Raw genomic sequence first — 16818 nt, forward strand, 5'->3', positions numbered from 1 at the left:
AAACAAATTCATGATGAGCTGATCACTACTTAGGCCCAACACTCAATGATGAAACAGGGCAAAGGCCATGACCTGTACACTTAGGTGGTCAGTGGAAATAGTGTGTAAAAGGGTGATCTTTTGCTACACACACACAGAGGAGGAAAAAACACAGTTATCATAATCTAAATCTATAAATCTATATAATCTAATAATAATAATAATCTAAATCTAATAATAAATCTAAACTGACACCATTCTAATAAGGATGCACCACAATTTCGACCACCGAAAATATCATTCTTCAGTCAAATGTCGAAAACGCAGACAGAATCTTTTAAGGTGCGGCCACATTTACTGTTGTTCTGTGGATTTTTGCAGGTGAAATCCAGTCATTTCAATAGAAATCAACACGATCAGGAATTTCCCCATGCAGATTTCGCTTGATCACATCATAATGTGACCTTTTGCATCTTTACTACTTAACAGTTAGTTTGCATTGAACAACATGTGCATAATTGCACTGTTTTTACATCTATACAACTGCACAGTATTTTTAAAAAGTTGTCGGAACCAACATCTTTAAGTAAAAATGGCAACAGAATTTTTTTAACAATTAGAAATATATCAATATAAAAATAATACTAGAATATTTTGGTTATAAAAATTATAGATTTAATATTTATTTATATTTTGAAAATATTCTAATATTCATAGAATATTTTCTAAATACGAAAGATATCAGAAAAATATTAATACAATTTGTTGAGTTATTCCAAATAAAGGCTGAATTTAAAATGAGCATTTTTAATGATCCATTACAAGATTCCAGAATTTTTGTTTCAGCAAATAATTTTCATTTTGGTGCATCACTACAGAGAAAAAGGTTCATTGTTGATCTTTAGGTTTCTCTCACAACACCAATATCGAGTTCAGAGTTCAGTCTCATAAAAGGCCTTGAACTCAATGAACCTAAATCTACTCTCTTTTATCCCTCTCAGAGGCACTAATGATGAGAGATGAATGAAGAACCTGTGCTTAAAGGTGGTTGCGATGTCACGGTGTAACCTGGGAAGGGGTGACTCACGTTCTTGGCCTCCAGCAGCTCCTTGCAGCGCTCGTTGCGGTTGGCATGAGGTACCACTTCGGGGTGGACACAGGTGTGGTCTCGGCTGGACAGTATTGTCATGGGCACGGTGGAGTAAAGCGTCCGTTTCAGCTCCCGTGCGATCTGTGTGATCTGCTTATGAGTACGAGTGCCAAAGAAGATCTTTGGGATTTTTTTCCTCTCGCTTCCCTCTTTGTCTTTCTCATTGTCCTTGGACTTTTCAACCAGTTTCTGTCCTGCTTTGAGGTTGGCGCAAGGACAGAGAGAACAAGACACGGGAGACTGTCGGACACAAAGAGAGAGAGAGAAAAACAAGTCAAGCGTAAACATTACAAAGAGAAACAACCTACTTGAAGCAATTCTACAGCCCTTGTTTGTCCAGCTCATGAAAAGGCTTTTGTATTAGTAGTCGTACAGATAATCATTCAAATAACAGGCAAAAGCTATAAGTCAAGACAGAATGACCCCAAGCAAGACTGTAATTTTAGACTGTGCCATTGTTCATGCTACTGGCCCCCTGATTGGATCTCTTTAATTGCAGCTTTCACACAAAGGGCCATGCTTGCCTGCAGCCAGCTCTAGTGGTGAAACCGATCTTGAGGATGGTATGAGCATTTTAAGTGTCCCACTTTCTCCTCCATTCATGGGAATGACACAACTCATGTGTTACACTGTTGGTGTCAAACAGAGAGTCATTGCTTCATTCTGTGGGAGACAGCGTTATTGTCCGAGTACTGAAATATTGCACGCATAAAACAAGAAAAGCTTGTGAAGTGTTTTAATCTACACTACTTGTGTTTTTTTTCCTTTCAACAACATGATTTTGTCCAGGCATGACTGATAATTGGTTGATATTACAGTTAATATTTTGTATAAATAAATAAATAAATAATTAAATAAAATAAAAATCACTTTAAATGCTAAAAGTGAATATAGGCATCATGCCATTATAATGTACAGAATGAAAAAAATGAATATTCATTTTGAAATTTTCTAAAGATTACATTTAACTTTTTTATTAAATTATTTGTGTTTTTAACTTTACCTTTGCTGGCATTTAACACTCAATCTAAATGAGCATGCAGAATTTAATAAATATTATAAGATTTTGTAAAATAAAATCTCTATTTTCAGTCTTCCTTCAGTCCTTCAAAATAACAGTAGCTTCTTTTCTTTTCCTAAAAGTGACAGTAAGATTATCCCTCATAAGCAAATGCTAAGTCACGGCGTGTGTTACACCTTCACATCAGGGATCAAGCTGTCCTTTAGCCTGCACTCCACTGAAGAGGTCCAGCTCCAGTTACCTGAGTTGCTTCTCAAACCTTGTTTGTCATTAAATATTACAGTAAGTGATAGAATGGAAGCGAACGTGAGCCTGTCTTGCAAACCGTCCCCCGGTGGGACAAAGACCAGGTCCGACGTGCTAAATAAACAGAGAGCTGGCAGCAGCTAAGGTTACGGCTTCGCAGGAAGAGTTACGGCCCTGCCGATCACCTTACCTGCTGCTGCCACATTCAATAGGCCAGTCCAAGTATCCTGCCTCCTATACTGAATAATTACTTATTCATCGCAGGGGGGAGAGAAAGGGCCGATTGTGAATGGGAGGCCTTGTCAGTAGCCGTGCAGGAAACAGCTGACACAAGGGTATCCGTTACATGCAGCCTGCCACAGTTTCGGCCCCTCTCGCTACCGCACAGCAAATAAGACACCCCTGGAATGCAGATAACAGCCTCCATTGGCCAGACCTGCCGCCATAGACACATTCAGGCGGACTGGCGCATTCTTTCCGGCGAGGCCCTGATATCAGCAGAGCAGAGAGCTACACCTCAGGCCACTCCAGACCTCAACAGCGGCTCCTAATAAAACAGTGCATGGCATTGTGTGAGAGCGTTAACCCAAGCATGCTGTTCCAGTCAGGGGCAGACACCTGCAGATGCATCTAGCAGCTCATTGCTCTGCTAATAAAATGTGGCCATTGTTCTGGAACCAAAAAATGAGCAAGGATATTGGGAAAGCGTCTTCAGGGATTTGTTGCAGCACTGGTGTACAATGAAAGCATTTCACAGCTCCTGTGGGACCTAACAGCTAGTTACAGTTCAGGGCCAGCACACATACTACAAATACAAAAAATAAGCTGCAAGTCACTATGTGATGTGTTTTAGGGGTAATGGATACATGAAGAGTAGAGAAAGAACTTTATTTTTGCTGGAATTTTTTTTTTTTTTTTTACAAACCAGAACCGTGACAGTTGGTACCGTTAATGGTTCCCACATGAGCATTATTCCGCTGATGTGGATTGAACACCGCACTAAAATTAAAGTGATTTGGAAAGTTTTCAATGTCAGTGTAAAATACACAGCACGACCTGTGAAGTCTGATTCTAAAATGATATACTTCTATGTGCAATACTCCTTTCTAGCGAATAAAAAAACAAAACAGAATGACCAATGAAGTCAAAAGTTTCCCAAGTGTTTATGAACCCATCTTTTTTAAGAAACAAATACATACAGCACTACTAGTGAAGCCTGATTCACAAGTAAATGACTCTTACGAGCAGTGAATCAAAAACAGAAGCTCAATATGAAGTCAAAAGATTCCCAAGTTAATGCCTTTTATGAACTGTTCTCTTTTAAGAATAAAAAAACAAACATACATAGCTGATGACTGATTCACTAAAAAAAACATTATAAGGGCTGGGTTTGTTCTACTAGACAGTGCCATTTCTGTTTGCCAGGTGAGGTGTGGAGAGAGCAGCTCCTGTGTTTGAGATGGTGAGGCTAGATTGTCTGTGCTCTACAATGGCCCTGTGGTGGAAGATGCAGGCCCAAGTGTGAGCGCGAACAATGGAGACTGCATTTCAACAGGCTGGCTCTGAGAGCCTGACACCTGAGAGACTGAAATCTCACACTGTCCGCCTGCCTGGGCCACTGCACCCTTACCATACAGATGGACAGAGAGAAAAGGAGATAGCGGGTGAGAGACAGAGACAGCGAGTGAAGCATTTCAGTGAGGTCTTTACTCCATATAGCCCTCCTGATAGCTGCCCCGGAGTGCCCCCACCCCGCAAATCCCCAATCTTACAAAGCACCTGTTTATCCCCGGAGCACCGTAACCAGCGGGTGAACCCCATTCAATATTTATCCCAGGCTTTCACAGATCACTGCCAAGCAAGGCAAACCTCTTAATTAAACTGGAGCTCGCTTCAAAGGGCCCATTGAAGATGTCAGTCAGCGCTGGCAGGGGCCGAGAACGGTGTCAGGTGAGAGAGTGAAACCTAAGGCCTGCTTTCTCTTCTTCCCCCTACCAAACACACCCATAGGCCCGCCCATCAAGCCCAGGCCGTCCTCTTCGGTGACCGTCCACCAATCTCGAGGAACACGTCAGACAAGTCACTCCCTTTTCCATTGTGCCTGTTGTAAGCAATATGTCCTACAGTGTGACGGGGCGTTCACACTGACACAGATTCCTTTCACCACTGGCCATGTGAATACCTGCGGTGTTTGTTACACTGTATCAGATTTTCCTCATGCAGTACATGGAGATGCTGAGCTGCATTTTATAGCCCTACATGTGAGCCTCTCTCAACAAGCCAAATGAATGGTAACCCCACAATTAGGAGGATTTCTGCTACAAGAAGTACAAACTGTCTGTTTAAGGTTATCAAATTACAGATAAAATGTCAGGCAGAATTTCAATCCGAAAGATTGGATAACGTACCATAAAGTTTGTGATCTAGTCAATCTAGTATCCCCAAACATCAACAAAAACCCACTTTTGCATTCACACTGTAGTGAGCATTGTTTTAGTACCATCCTACATATATAGGATGTAGCCTAAGCGACTATGTGTGTGTACATTAAATAGGAGTCATATGGCTTTTTGTGACACAGCACTAGTCAAATTACAATAATTAAACAGAGATAATGCCTGCTTAAGGACACAGCTGTGTGAAAAACCTACAATGAATCCAATAATATCCCCAGGAACCTGTTTTGACCCATCCTCTGCTGCCACCCTGTGGTCAATGTATAATACAACGCAATCCATAATATTATATTGCTAATATATATAGTATAAAAAAAATATATATATATATATATATATATATATATATATATAAAATATAATAATAATAATAATAATAATAATAATATAATAATATTATATATATATATATATATATATATATATATATATATATATATATATATATATATATATATATATATATATATAATAAAATATAGTTACAATTAAATATATAATTATAATATTGTTTATTTAATAATAAATACTATTCCAGTGGCATCCTTAGCAAAACAGCAGAAGTCTTAAAGCCATAGTTTCTGTCATCATTTACAGCCACCATGTTGTTCCAAACCTATATGAGTTTCTTGTATGAGTTACTTGAAACTGAAACTGTTAGGGCAACAACATTCTTCAAAATATCTTCTTTTTTTGTGTTCCACACAATTGAGAAATTCATGCAGGTTTGGAACAACATGAGGGTGAGTAAATGATCACAGAATTTAAAAAAAATTGGTGAACTATCCCTTTAATGTGGATACTGGATGATGAAATGTAGAGAAATATCAAACAGTGCTCCTCATAGCTATTTTTGACATTATTACATCATATTCTCCAAATTAGAGATACGAGTAGAAAATGAGTCTGAGGTGCACTTACACAACACTGTGGCTGCGACTGGCAGCTGTCAGCTTTGGCACCACTGTTCAATTCCATGGTCCAACTCTGAGCCCCAGGCACCGGTCTCCCCAGATCATCCTCCTCTTCATCATCATCAATGTAAATCACTCCTCGTTCGAGACATCTTCGCTTGCTGTTCTGTGGAACGAAAAAAACCTGAGTGTGACGACAAGACTCAACAAGCCAATCAATAATGTCACAGGAATAGAAGCTATTGGTAGAGGTACCTTTTGCTCTGTGCCTGGTGTACGAATGCGTTTCCTGTCAATCTTAAAATCATCATCTTGTTCTCCATTGGAGAGAGAGGCTTGAAGCTTCTCAGAGAGACGGGAAGACAAAGTCGACTTTTTAGGCTGGTCACTTTTGACTGCTGAAACAAAGATACATACTTTATGAGAAAATGGATTACACTTAAGTAATGTATCAAAGTGTTTCCTTAACAGTGCTGAATCTACATTTAAAGTGCTCCTATTATGCCTTTTTCAGATCTACCTTTCATGTAGTGTGTAATATAGCTGTTCGGAAATGTAAAAGGTTTGCAAAGTTTCAAAGGCCTTGTCCACACTAATAGGTTTTCGTTTGAAAACGCATATTTTTCTCTGTTTTGGCCTTTCATCCAGAGACGAGACAGAGCGTTTTTGTCAACAAAGACGGAGCTTTTTGAAAACGCACACCCAAGTAGATATATTTGAAAATGCTGTTTTCGTGTTGTAGTGAGGACTGTGAAAACTGAGGTATTTGAAAACGATGACGCATGTTTAGTCATGTGATGCATATTGTACCGATAGATATTTATGTTTATACCTGTGCTATTCACTTTCACACTGTTGCATAAGATACGTTACTTTGTACACTCTTTATATTGCAGACCTGCAAAGATGACAAAAAAATGTACTTGCAATTGCTGTTCTGTGGCAAAACTTGAGGGCAATTGTGTTTTAGACCAAACATATATTGGTGACTGAGTGTGACCTGGACGCATCAGTGAATGGTGAGATATTTTGCTAAATAGAATGATCCTGCCAGAAGAATATCATGAGAAATGTATGATGTCTGTTCTGTCTATATCATCTCAGTGAGCTTTTATGACGTTTAATGTGCAAGCACAGTAAGTTGAATTGTGCGTATTCGGACGTTTCAGTATGAATGCAAAACTCTTGGGAAACAGAGCGTGTGGACAGAGCGGTTTGAAACAAAAACGCAGTTTTCAAATGTATCCGGATTAATGTAGACGTAGCCTTAAATGCATGACAAATGTAGTTATTGAGTAGGCTAGGCTCTCTTGTGGTTTATTAATAAATGCACTTACACAAGCTCTGTGTGACAGTACAAAGTCTTTTGTTACATAATTTGGAATTAATATTAAGCATTTTATATTTTGATATTTTTCTTGTTTTACCAGTTTTCATAAAGTAGTGAGTGCTCATTTATATGATAAATCTAATAACCCAGGAAACTAGATGAGGTAAAATAAACCATGCGTATGGGTTGATGTTCTCTTTAGTTGTGCTTGCGTGAAAGTGCAGTAATTTTTCAAATGACAACAATAGATGTGGTTATAATATTGAGCAAAATAATCAGGATAATCAATTTAACCATTATGCAGCATGACGAAAATGTGACTAAGTTTTCATTGACTAAAACTAGTGGTTAAACGGATCACAGTTGATCTGCGATCCGTACGTACCAGGCAACGCTGTTCGGCATGCATGTGATTTGTGGATTAATTGCAAGTTTAATCACCATAGAGTGAAAGTTTATAATTTGCTAGTGTTTTGTCTTGCCAGTTTACATATTCAATAGATTTTAAACCATTCCAGTGCTAGAGAATTTAATTCAGTACACGGACACAGCCGCACACACCCAAAGCGTGCACACAGAGAGAGAGGCGCATTTCAGATAGTGTGCGAACTCCGAATTGATTTCCTCTTTCGCATCTCCTTGCACTTGGATGAACACATACACACTCTCGGCAAGTATTGTCGTAAAACACAGTCCGTTAAGTCTAAAGCAGTGGTTAACCGATATATCGCCAAGGCCGATTAGCATTGGCCGATAACTTTTCTTGTTTTGTGCAGGAATGGTTCAAATCCAGCTGTCAGATATTCTGAAGTGTAATATACAGATATTAATTTGTAGCCTGCATGAACATGTTACTCAGTGTGTGACGGTCAGCTCAGCCTCACTGGAGACGCACGATCGACAAACTATGTAGAGCTATATTCAGTTGCCCACTATGTTATATTCATGTCATTTTCTCTGTGCTGTAAGTAAAATTATTGTTACCTTGCCTTTATTTGAAATATATATATATGATGCACACAAACTTCCCAGACTACTGAGTGCCCTGGTTACAGTGTTTACTTTCCTTTTATTCATATTTTTTTCAAACAATTTCTTTATTTGTGAAAAATACTGTAATACGATTACATAATCAAGAAGTTGCCATCTACAGTAAGTCAGTTTAATGTAGAGACCAAATTTTTAATACATTTTCAAATTAAGTAAAATATTAAGTAATTTATTAAATATTAATTCAACTAAATATAAAGTATACAAGTATAAAGTATATACAGTATATCAGCCACCCTGCTCTCTAAGAAAGTAAACAGTTGAGAAAGAAATCAGATGTGTATCTTATTGGATCCGTGCACAACAGCCTATAAATGCCTGCTTCTGTCTAAGTCATTAATGTTAATCAAACAACAAAACACTGCTTTAACAAAGATATAAAGCTATATTAAATTTATACACTATATTGAACACTATAGTGTCATTGTACATTTAATTATTACATTTCTGTATCTGAAATTAATACTACAGTTAGACCTTACTTTATTTGTAACTTTGTTATAGTGTATTTATCTGTGATTGTGTATTTGTTATTAATTTTTACTGACTGTTCACTTGCCTTTAATAATGTTTGAACTTTATTAGTTGGGCAAGTAGTTTTTGCTGCAGTGTCAGAGTAAGTAAAGTGTGCTTAAAGTAATGTTGTAGGAGAACCACAAAACAAAATTAAGAGCCTTTAAAATAGCATCACAGACTTTAAGAAATTGTATTTCATCTACAGTAAGTAATGAGTTTGTAGAATCATCTAAATGTTACAAGATGTCTTTTTATTGCACTGTTTTTTACTTGCTACACACACACACACACTCTAACAAAGCTCAACCACCATCTGAACTGATTCACGAAACAAATTAGGCTACTCCTTTGATCCAGTTATTTTAATGTATTGTTCAAAAGACTCACACTCACAACTGAGTTATTGGTTTGAATCAACATAAATTAATCACTGAATCCATCATAAGGTTACCAAATAAATTTGACTTACGGCACCATAAAAATGTTTCAGAAAATGCTCACCTCCTTTTGACAGAGGGGTTGTAGCTTCAGCAGAAGTACCTTCACCAGCAAGATCCACCAGAGGTGGTTTAGATGCTGTGCGGTTGAAAGTGGGATGTGCATTTTGGCTGTGGCACACACATTGACATGGAGTAACCACTTCTGGTTTCTTACAGTGGGCCGAACTGGTGCTTGCATTCGGCTGTTCCTTACCTTAAAACATGATAAAATTAACAAAATACGAGGCATTGTGTAAGTGCATTGTTTTATAGAGAAAAAGAGTTAAAGGGATAGTTCACCCAAAAATGAAAATTCTGTCAGTAATTACTCACCCTCATGTTGTTCCAACCCCGTAAGACATTCGTTCATCTTCGGAACACAAATTAAGATATTTTTGATTAAATCTGAGAGCTGGCTCACTTCTCCATAGGCTTCTAAGGGATTGGAACTTGCTGGCCCAGAAAATGTATTAAAGACATCGTTAATATAGTCCAAGTGACTCCAGTGGCTCGATCTTAAGTTTATAAAGCGACGAGAATACTTTTTGTGCGCAAAAACAAACCAAAATAACGACTTTATTCCACTTTTCATTTCCTTCTCTCTGGGCCTCGGGTCTTTTCACGTAGTGTTTAAGCGTAGCGCGTCTGTGTTGCACGTCACCACGTAGGCTCACTATTGGCCGACGCTGGTCATGTGTGATACGTGGTGGTGACGTACAACACAGCTTAAACACTACGTGAAAAGACCCGAGGCCAGGGACGTCACTAGGATTGGAAGACAGGGGGGGCTTAGCCCCCAGGGTATTTGTAACTTGCGTTTATAGAAAATCTTAGTGAATTTGAGTAAAAAACAGCTATGTACTGTATATGTTTAGCTGTATTTGTCTCTTCAACCCCGTTACCATCTTCAACTCTGTCTCAACCCCGTCACACCTACATTTTTTTTTTTTTTTTTTTTTAACTTAGTCAGAAATGTTCAGAGCAATCATAAGAATACAATTTCTGGTAAGCTACGCTTTTTTATTATTTCAATTCAATTCAATTATTGTATTTTGATTTAATATTGACTCATTTGGATAAATATTAGGTAGGCTACCGCTACACAAGATAGGCGTTAATTTTTCTCAAGAAAAAAACAACTCACCTAATGCTGTAAACATACAGAGAGCCCTATCAGCTGGCAGTATTATTTAAGGTTAAAAGTAACTCAAATTAAATATAATGCGGGGTTTTTTTTTATATATAATACCAACTTTATTTAATGATATAATTAAAAATATAATAAATATGTAATATAGAACACATATTTAGCAAAATACTCTCTATAGCTCTTTTTTTCTTGCCAACTACGTGCTGTAGCCTATTATGTTCATTAAATGGCTTTCCTCAGGTAAATGTGACATGTTCTCCAGCTATGTTATTGACCTCTTCACGCTGATAAAAAACACTGATTGATCGATATTTTGTATGTGGAATATACATTTCGGTAAGTTGTAGCCTACTACTGTATCTTTCAACAGTGTTCGTGTTTATTTACTATTAGCTTGTAGAGATGAACGGTTCACGTGCGCTAGGGATCTGTCACGTAACATTTACAAACGCCAAAACGGTATTTATTGTTTGAATTTCGTAATAAAATTTACAGAATCTGAGAGTTGAGATTCTTTTATATCATAAAGTAACCTGCTCTGTCTAGTCTGTTGGTCTCCGTGTCCTCTTTGCTTTACGATTTTTCTGTGCGTGAGAAAATAGATGTGTTGCGTGAGAGCGTGTGAAAAGTGTCAATTGCGTGTGTCTCACGGTGAATGCGTGAGAGTTGGCAGCTCTGTTACGACTCTTTGCACTGTCCAACTTCCGACTTTTCGGCTATTTTTTTGTAGCTGGATATATATCATTTGTTGCGTCTAAATATGAATGAGGATACGGTTATTGATAAATCGAATTGTTATTGTTGTTCTTATTATAATTTAGGGGGGCTTAGGAACATTTTGGGGTAGCTTCAGCCCCCCTAAAATAGGCCCAGAGGCCCAGAGAGAAGGAAATGAAAAGTGGAATAAAGTCGTTATTTTTGTTTGTTTTTGCGCACAAAAAGTATTCTCGCCGCTTTATAAACTTAAGATTGAGCCACTGGAGTCACTTGGACTATATTAACGATGTCTTTAATACATTTTCTGGGCCAGCAAGTTTCAGTCCCTTAGAAGCCTATGGAGGAGTGAGCCAGCTCTCGGATTTAATCAAAAATATCTTAATTTGTGTTCCGAAGATGAACGAATGTCTTACGGGGTTGGAACAACATGAGGGTGAGTAATTACTGACAGAATTTTCATTTTTGGGTGAACTATCCCTTTAACAAGAGTTTAGTATCACATAGATCATTCATACAGGTTTCATCTTCCTACACATTTTTCATTTCAAAATTCCATACTTTTTCAAACCTATCTGTAAATGTTTTCAAACCATATTTAACATAAATGGTCCACACAGCATTATTTTCAGCATTATATTTGGTGTATAGTACAGTCATCTATAAATATTTATAATTTTCAGTCTTTTTTACTGGTTTTCTCAAAGTGATAACATGTGCTTTGTCTACACGATGAACCTAAAACGCTTTATAACCTGCATATTCACCTCTGACACATCAGTTTCATAAATGTGGTTTGATGTTGCTCGAGCACCAAACAGCAAAGTACAGTCTGATTAAAATGATCGTTTATTTCATTTCATTCATTTATTCTGTTGCTCTCTATACCTTAGTCAGCGTAGATGCCAGAACGATTGACAGAAAAGTTACAGCTCATTGAAAAGATTTCTAGACATACCAAACTGTGCTTGCTGCCATGCAAGGGCCGAACAAAGCAAAGCAAGACTCTTCCCACTGCCAGTAGGACTCTCCAAAAGACAGTGCTTTCCATGGTTAAGTCCACGAATGATCTAAGAGAAATGGGGGGAAAAACACGTATCCAAAAATGAAAATTACAGACATACAGTAACAATCTACAAAAGTAAAGAGGCTATTTTAAATGTTTTGTATAAAGATGCTACTGATGACAAAGCTAATTCACTGTAAAACACATCAACAACTCAGCCACCAGGCTCAAGACAACAGATCTTACTGAATTCATCATGGCCAGCTGAGAGGGATAAGCTTTGCAGGGGAAGTTTATTTTCACCCCTCCTATGGTGTAGTCCACTGGAGCCGCAGCCATTCTGTGTGTCTCTGTGTCCAGTGGAAGTCAGTGTCTGAGGACACAAACATTAGAGCTTTATGAGACTGGAAAACTCTCTTCATCTGACACTTTTGACAGTTTAGCTCCACCTATCAAAGTGTGTTGTGGGTAAACACTTAATTTAAACTAAATTAGCCTGACATCATCTATCTTAATTACACGAGTAATATTTGAACCGACACTTGACCTAACTAATAACATCTAATATAAGACATGATTCAATCGACTACAAAATAATAAACGAGTGTTTTATTATAACATTTTAACGTTACTACAGAACTGTCTGCGTAGCAAGATAGTTTGTCATACTTGCTGCTATTAGCATGAATATAACACCCGTAAGTTACTTGGTTTACCTCAGGAGTAATGTAAATTAGAGGAATAGCAAATGAATAACGTCGAAACGAAAAACAAAATTTTAGACGGGATAAAATTAGCTGTGTAAACAAAACGAAGTAGAAAAATGAAACTCCCGCGCTGCAGCACACAAAACAAGACGTCCCTACGTCGTCAACGTGACGTCCGCAGTCAAAATAAAAGACTTTTAATTTTTTTCTCTCTCAAAAAATGATAAATAATATCACATATTTCCCAGTGAGTTTTTATATCTTAAATGTTTAAAGAAATTAAATCATTCTAAGATTCTTCTGAACAGCTGGAAAAAAAACTAAAAAAAAAAAAAAAAAAAAACAGATAAAAATGTATAAAACAACAAGACCAGTAATATCTAATCCTGTGAAACATACTGGAGCTTTTTTAAAACTCACAGATTATTCATGCGATTTATGTTATAATGGCATGGAAAATATTGTAATTATTTTTTCTATTGTAAATATGCAAAGATGATTCGAACTGAAATAGAACATTTTATAAAAGGGAAACTACGAACAGTATAAAGTTTTACACTTTGTTGGAAGTGATACAATTGGATTATTATTATATTAGCAATGTAACTAGAAACGTTCCATACATAAAATAAAATTAACTGTGTCTCCATACCTTCTTTTTTTATTTTTGTAGAAATATATATATTTATTTTTCAAAATAAAAGTAATTCTAATTAAATGAAGTCAGTCCAGCTAACGTTAGAGAACACAAGCGTTTCAGTTAAGATCCGCATGTTTATTCTTACGCACTTAAAACTAACCGAACTTTACTTAGTGTGACGATAAGTATAACTGAATTAATCATGAAAGTAATTCGTGTCTACAACAGGTGGCACTGATACACATGATACAGGGCAGGTGAGATTATTTTGAGAAAGTTGAACGTTATCCAGGTAACGTTAACTGTTACCACTGAGTTTGAGATATCACAAAGAGATCAGATAATGTAACGTTAGTACTGGGGCAAGAAAACTGGACTTTGAATTCATCTTTTCGACATTTTCGACTTGGTTCATTGTAGTCCGTAATTTATTTTCTCACAATATTCATCCCCTTCCTTGCCTATCAATTATCTCGGGTCCGCGTCATTAGAAAAAAATAAAAATAATAATTCGTCAATTGTATTGTATTTATTGGCAAATCTAGTTTCATTTCAATGAATGAACAAATTGATACAGGGTGATGTTCAACACTATAGTGTCACCAAAATAAGCAGCAGCCATTTTTGTTTCTCTGGTGTTGCTAGCTATTAAGATGAATAACTTTAAATTTAAATTCATCTAAAAGTGTGACAAAGTGTTGCATATCAAGGTGATGGTGACTCAGGAAAAAAACACTATATTTTTAATAATAATAAATAAATAAAAATCTAACTTTTCGGCCATGGTTAAACTCATAGAAAGTGAAATATGGAAAGTGGACCTTTGGGATGAAGTCCAATTTGGATTTTGCCCGATTTATAAAATGTTTGACAGTGTTGATGTGATTTTCTTATGTTTAATATATATATATTAACTATATATATATATATATATATATATATATATATATATATATATATATATATATATATATATATATAATTGTGAAATTATGATCTGAGGTCAGTTGGAATCAGGAAAAAACAAAATATTGTAAAACTGTTATTCAACAGGAGTCTGGATGGCACCAACTAGTTAATAAGGATGAGGCAGGATTATGCTGAAGCGTCATGCACAATCTGTGATTATGGTGATCCCAAGATGCTTGGTGATGTAATTGCACCTTGAAAATGTGCCCGTAATCCCAGGATTAGCATTATTAACATGCTCAGAGTGCCGTAAACCTCATTTCCATATCACTCAGCATTTCAGATGTGATATTTCTGCAGGTTTGGTGTTCAGAAATGCTCAGAGAAAATGAGAGGTTTAATTCTCGAGACTTATTTTGTGGATGTTTGACAGTATTCAGCTATATTTGACTCAAGTGCTCCAAGCTAAGACAAAACAATAGCATTGCGCAAATCCCAACAGTTAGCCTATAACAATGAAAATCACTAGAAACTATAGACCTAAGGACATAACACCTGCCATAACCCTCACTTTGAGCTTGAGATGTAATAAATTCCTACTTCAGATATAATATAATTGATATAACAGATAACACTCAAACTTATTTGTATATGCAGGTGTGTATTTGAGAGAAGAGGCTGATGGGAGTCTAGTGATTCTATCTTCACCCTAGCTGGACCGGTGGGACCTCATGATCTACAGTACATTCATAACCAGCTCAACATTATCACCTACATCCTCTGCCAGCAGGTACATGACTAAAGGCTACACCAGGTGATGTTGTGGTATCACCTAAGATGCATATTAATCTTGCAGATCATTTGCTTTATTTGTTAACATCCAACAGAGCAGTGCAGTTGTGCAACTTATGTTGATGGCAAAGGTGACTGTGTCTGTCTCTAGATTGCATTTGCAAGTGTGTGTGAGTGTGTGCTTGCACTTTAGCTCTGCAGAAAGAAATTATCTGTGGCGTTCATTATAGTCTGCTCACTGTTTTTGCTATGGCATATTATTTCTTTTCATTTGTAATTTTAAAAGGAGAACAGCAAAAAGCTGCTTAGTTTATTCAGAGTTAGTGACAAAACCAATAGAGCAGAAATAGATTATATATCCATGTACCTGTCCATGTGCCATTCATGTGTTCATTCATTTTTCGATTTAATATTGAAATTAGAAAAATGAGAAAACGGAACTTTTGTTTTTTTCGTTTTGCTCATTTATACATGCATATATTTTTAGTTTATTGCAAAATATTCACATATATACAAATAGTGAAGTATTTTGAGACTGTAGGTAGGCTAGATCTTCTAATCTAGATCATTTGCGGTGCTTGATGGGAGTTAGGCAGATCTAAAGAGATCATTTGCCATGTATTGCTTTTTTCGACTCACTGATTTGGTGTAAATTTCTGTACAGCATCATGGGTAATGTAGTTTTTCATCACAAATTCCACTGTTCAACACAATTATTTTAAAAAATAAGTTGGAAAAACGCAGGCTGACGGCTTCAACAGAAGCAAATATCATTGATTACCTCGTTGTTCACAGCAGGTCTGTCTTTAAAGATTGATAAGTTATTGTTAAAAATCAATCTTCCTATGGAGAAAATGAATGGAGTTTTTACTTCCGGAACCTGACTGTTGCACTCTGCAACTGATACTATGCAGATTGTTTTTATGTGTTCTATAGCTGATATGCAGAAAGTTTAATTATTGCTTTGTTTCTGATACAATGATAACTCAGTTAATAATGGATTACAATGAACATATATGCATTATAAATATTTTAATGAATAATTTAGCTTACAGGGTAATACTACATGTCATGCATTTCTATTTACATTTCACTTAAAGGGATAGTTCAGGATTTTAGACATGAATCTCTATAGCTTCCCCATAAGCAGTGTGGTGCATTGACCATGACTTACCCCCGACAGCGTCCTGTGAGCCGAGCTCCGGTCCAGTTTTGGTCAAGATGAAATTAGTCCGGCAAGTTTGCTGGGGTCACGGCAATAAAGCTTTTTTCTTCTCAAATCAATATGTGTTCAAAAGAGTGATATATTTGCAGCACAAAACCGCTGTCTATGGAGAGGTCAGACCTCGTAATGGCTTGGCACTATTTTCTTCCCCGTCATATCACTGCGCGCTGCCGCTACCTACAGCCAGCTGGGAGCCGCGCACGTGTCACTTTGTTTACAGCTCGTAAAGAGAACGATAACATGTCTGACTACAGCAGCGACGATGACAACATTGACTTCGACACACAGCCAAAAGGATTACAAACTGATCGCTCTTGGTGAGTAGCTATGTTAGCTCGTTCGTGTAGCTGTTCTGAGCACGTAAACACTGCTGTAAACACTGCCGAACAACTGAAAAAGTGGTGTGCGCCTGCGCAGCTCCCAGCTGGCTGTAGGTAGCGGCAGCGCGCAGTGATATGACGGGGAAGAAAATAGTGCCAAGCCATTACGAGGTCTGACCTCTCCATAGACAGCGGTTTTGTGCTGCAAATATAT

General features: G+C 37.0%; 1 protein-coding gene and 1 long non-coding RNA gene across 8 annotated transcripts in view; one reads left to right on the forward strand and one right to left on the reverse strand.

The window, feature by feature from the left end:
* brip1 (BRCA1 interacting helicase 1) overlaps nucleotides 1–12880 on the reverse strand; it is a 64675-nt gene extending 51795 nt beyond the window's left edge. For 4 of the 7 annotated variants that reach the window (XM_079885974.1, XM_079885976.1, XM_079885978.1 and 1 more), the window contains exons 1-7: nucleotides 12728–12870; nucleotides 12258–12384; nucleotides 11964–12075; nucleotides 9164–9355; nucleotides 6022–6164; nucleotides 5774–5932; nucleotides 1067–1369 (exon numbers count right to left, since the gene is read on the reverse strand). In XM_079885974.1, the coding sequence (XP_079742100.1) occupies nucleotides 1067–1369; nucleotides 5774–5932; nucleotides 6022–6164; nucleotides 9164–9355; nucleotides 11964–12075; nucleotides 12258–12350 (1002 nt within the window). In that variant the 5' untranslated portion in view covers nucleotides 12351–12384; nucleotides 12728–12870. Of the gene's footprint in view, nucleotides 1–1066; nucleotides 1370–5773; nucleotides 5933–6021; nucleotides 6165–9163; nucleotides 9356–11963; nucleotides 12076–12257; nucleotides 12385–12727 lie in introns of all 7 variants that reach the window. The other 3 variants (XM_079885977.1, XM_079885980.1, XM_079885979.1) reach the window with 2 other exon arrangements.
* A 606-nt stretch (nucleotides 12881–13486) lies between these two features.
* The window catches only part of LOC307167701, a 107376-nt gene continuing 104044 nt past the window's right edge, over nucleotides 13487–16818 (forward strand). The window contains exons 1-2 of the long non-coding RNA XR_013822847.1: nucleotides 13487–13615; nucleotides 14925–15057. This is a non-coding gene — a long non-coding RNA (uncharacterized lncRNA). The remainder of the gene's footprint in view (nucleotides 13616–14924; nucleotides 15058–16818) is intronic.

Source organism: Squalius cephalus (assembly GCF_949319135.1).
Source record: "Squalius cephalus genome assembly, chromosome: 11".
NCBI lineage: Eukaryota > Metazoa > Chordata > Actinopteri > Cypriniformes > Leuciscidae > Squalius > Squalius cephalus.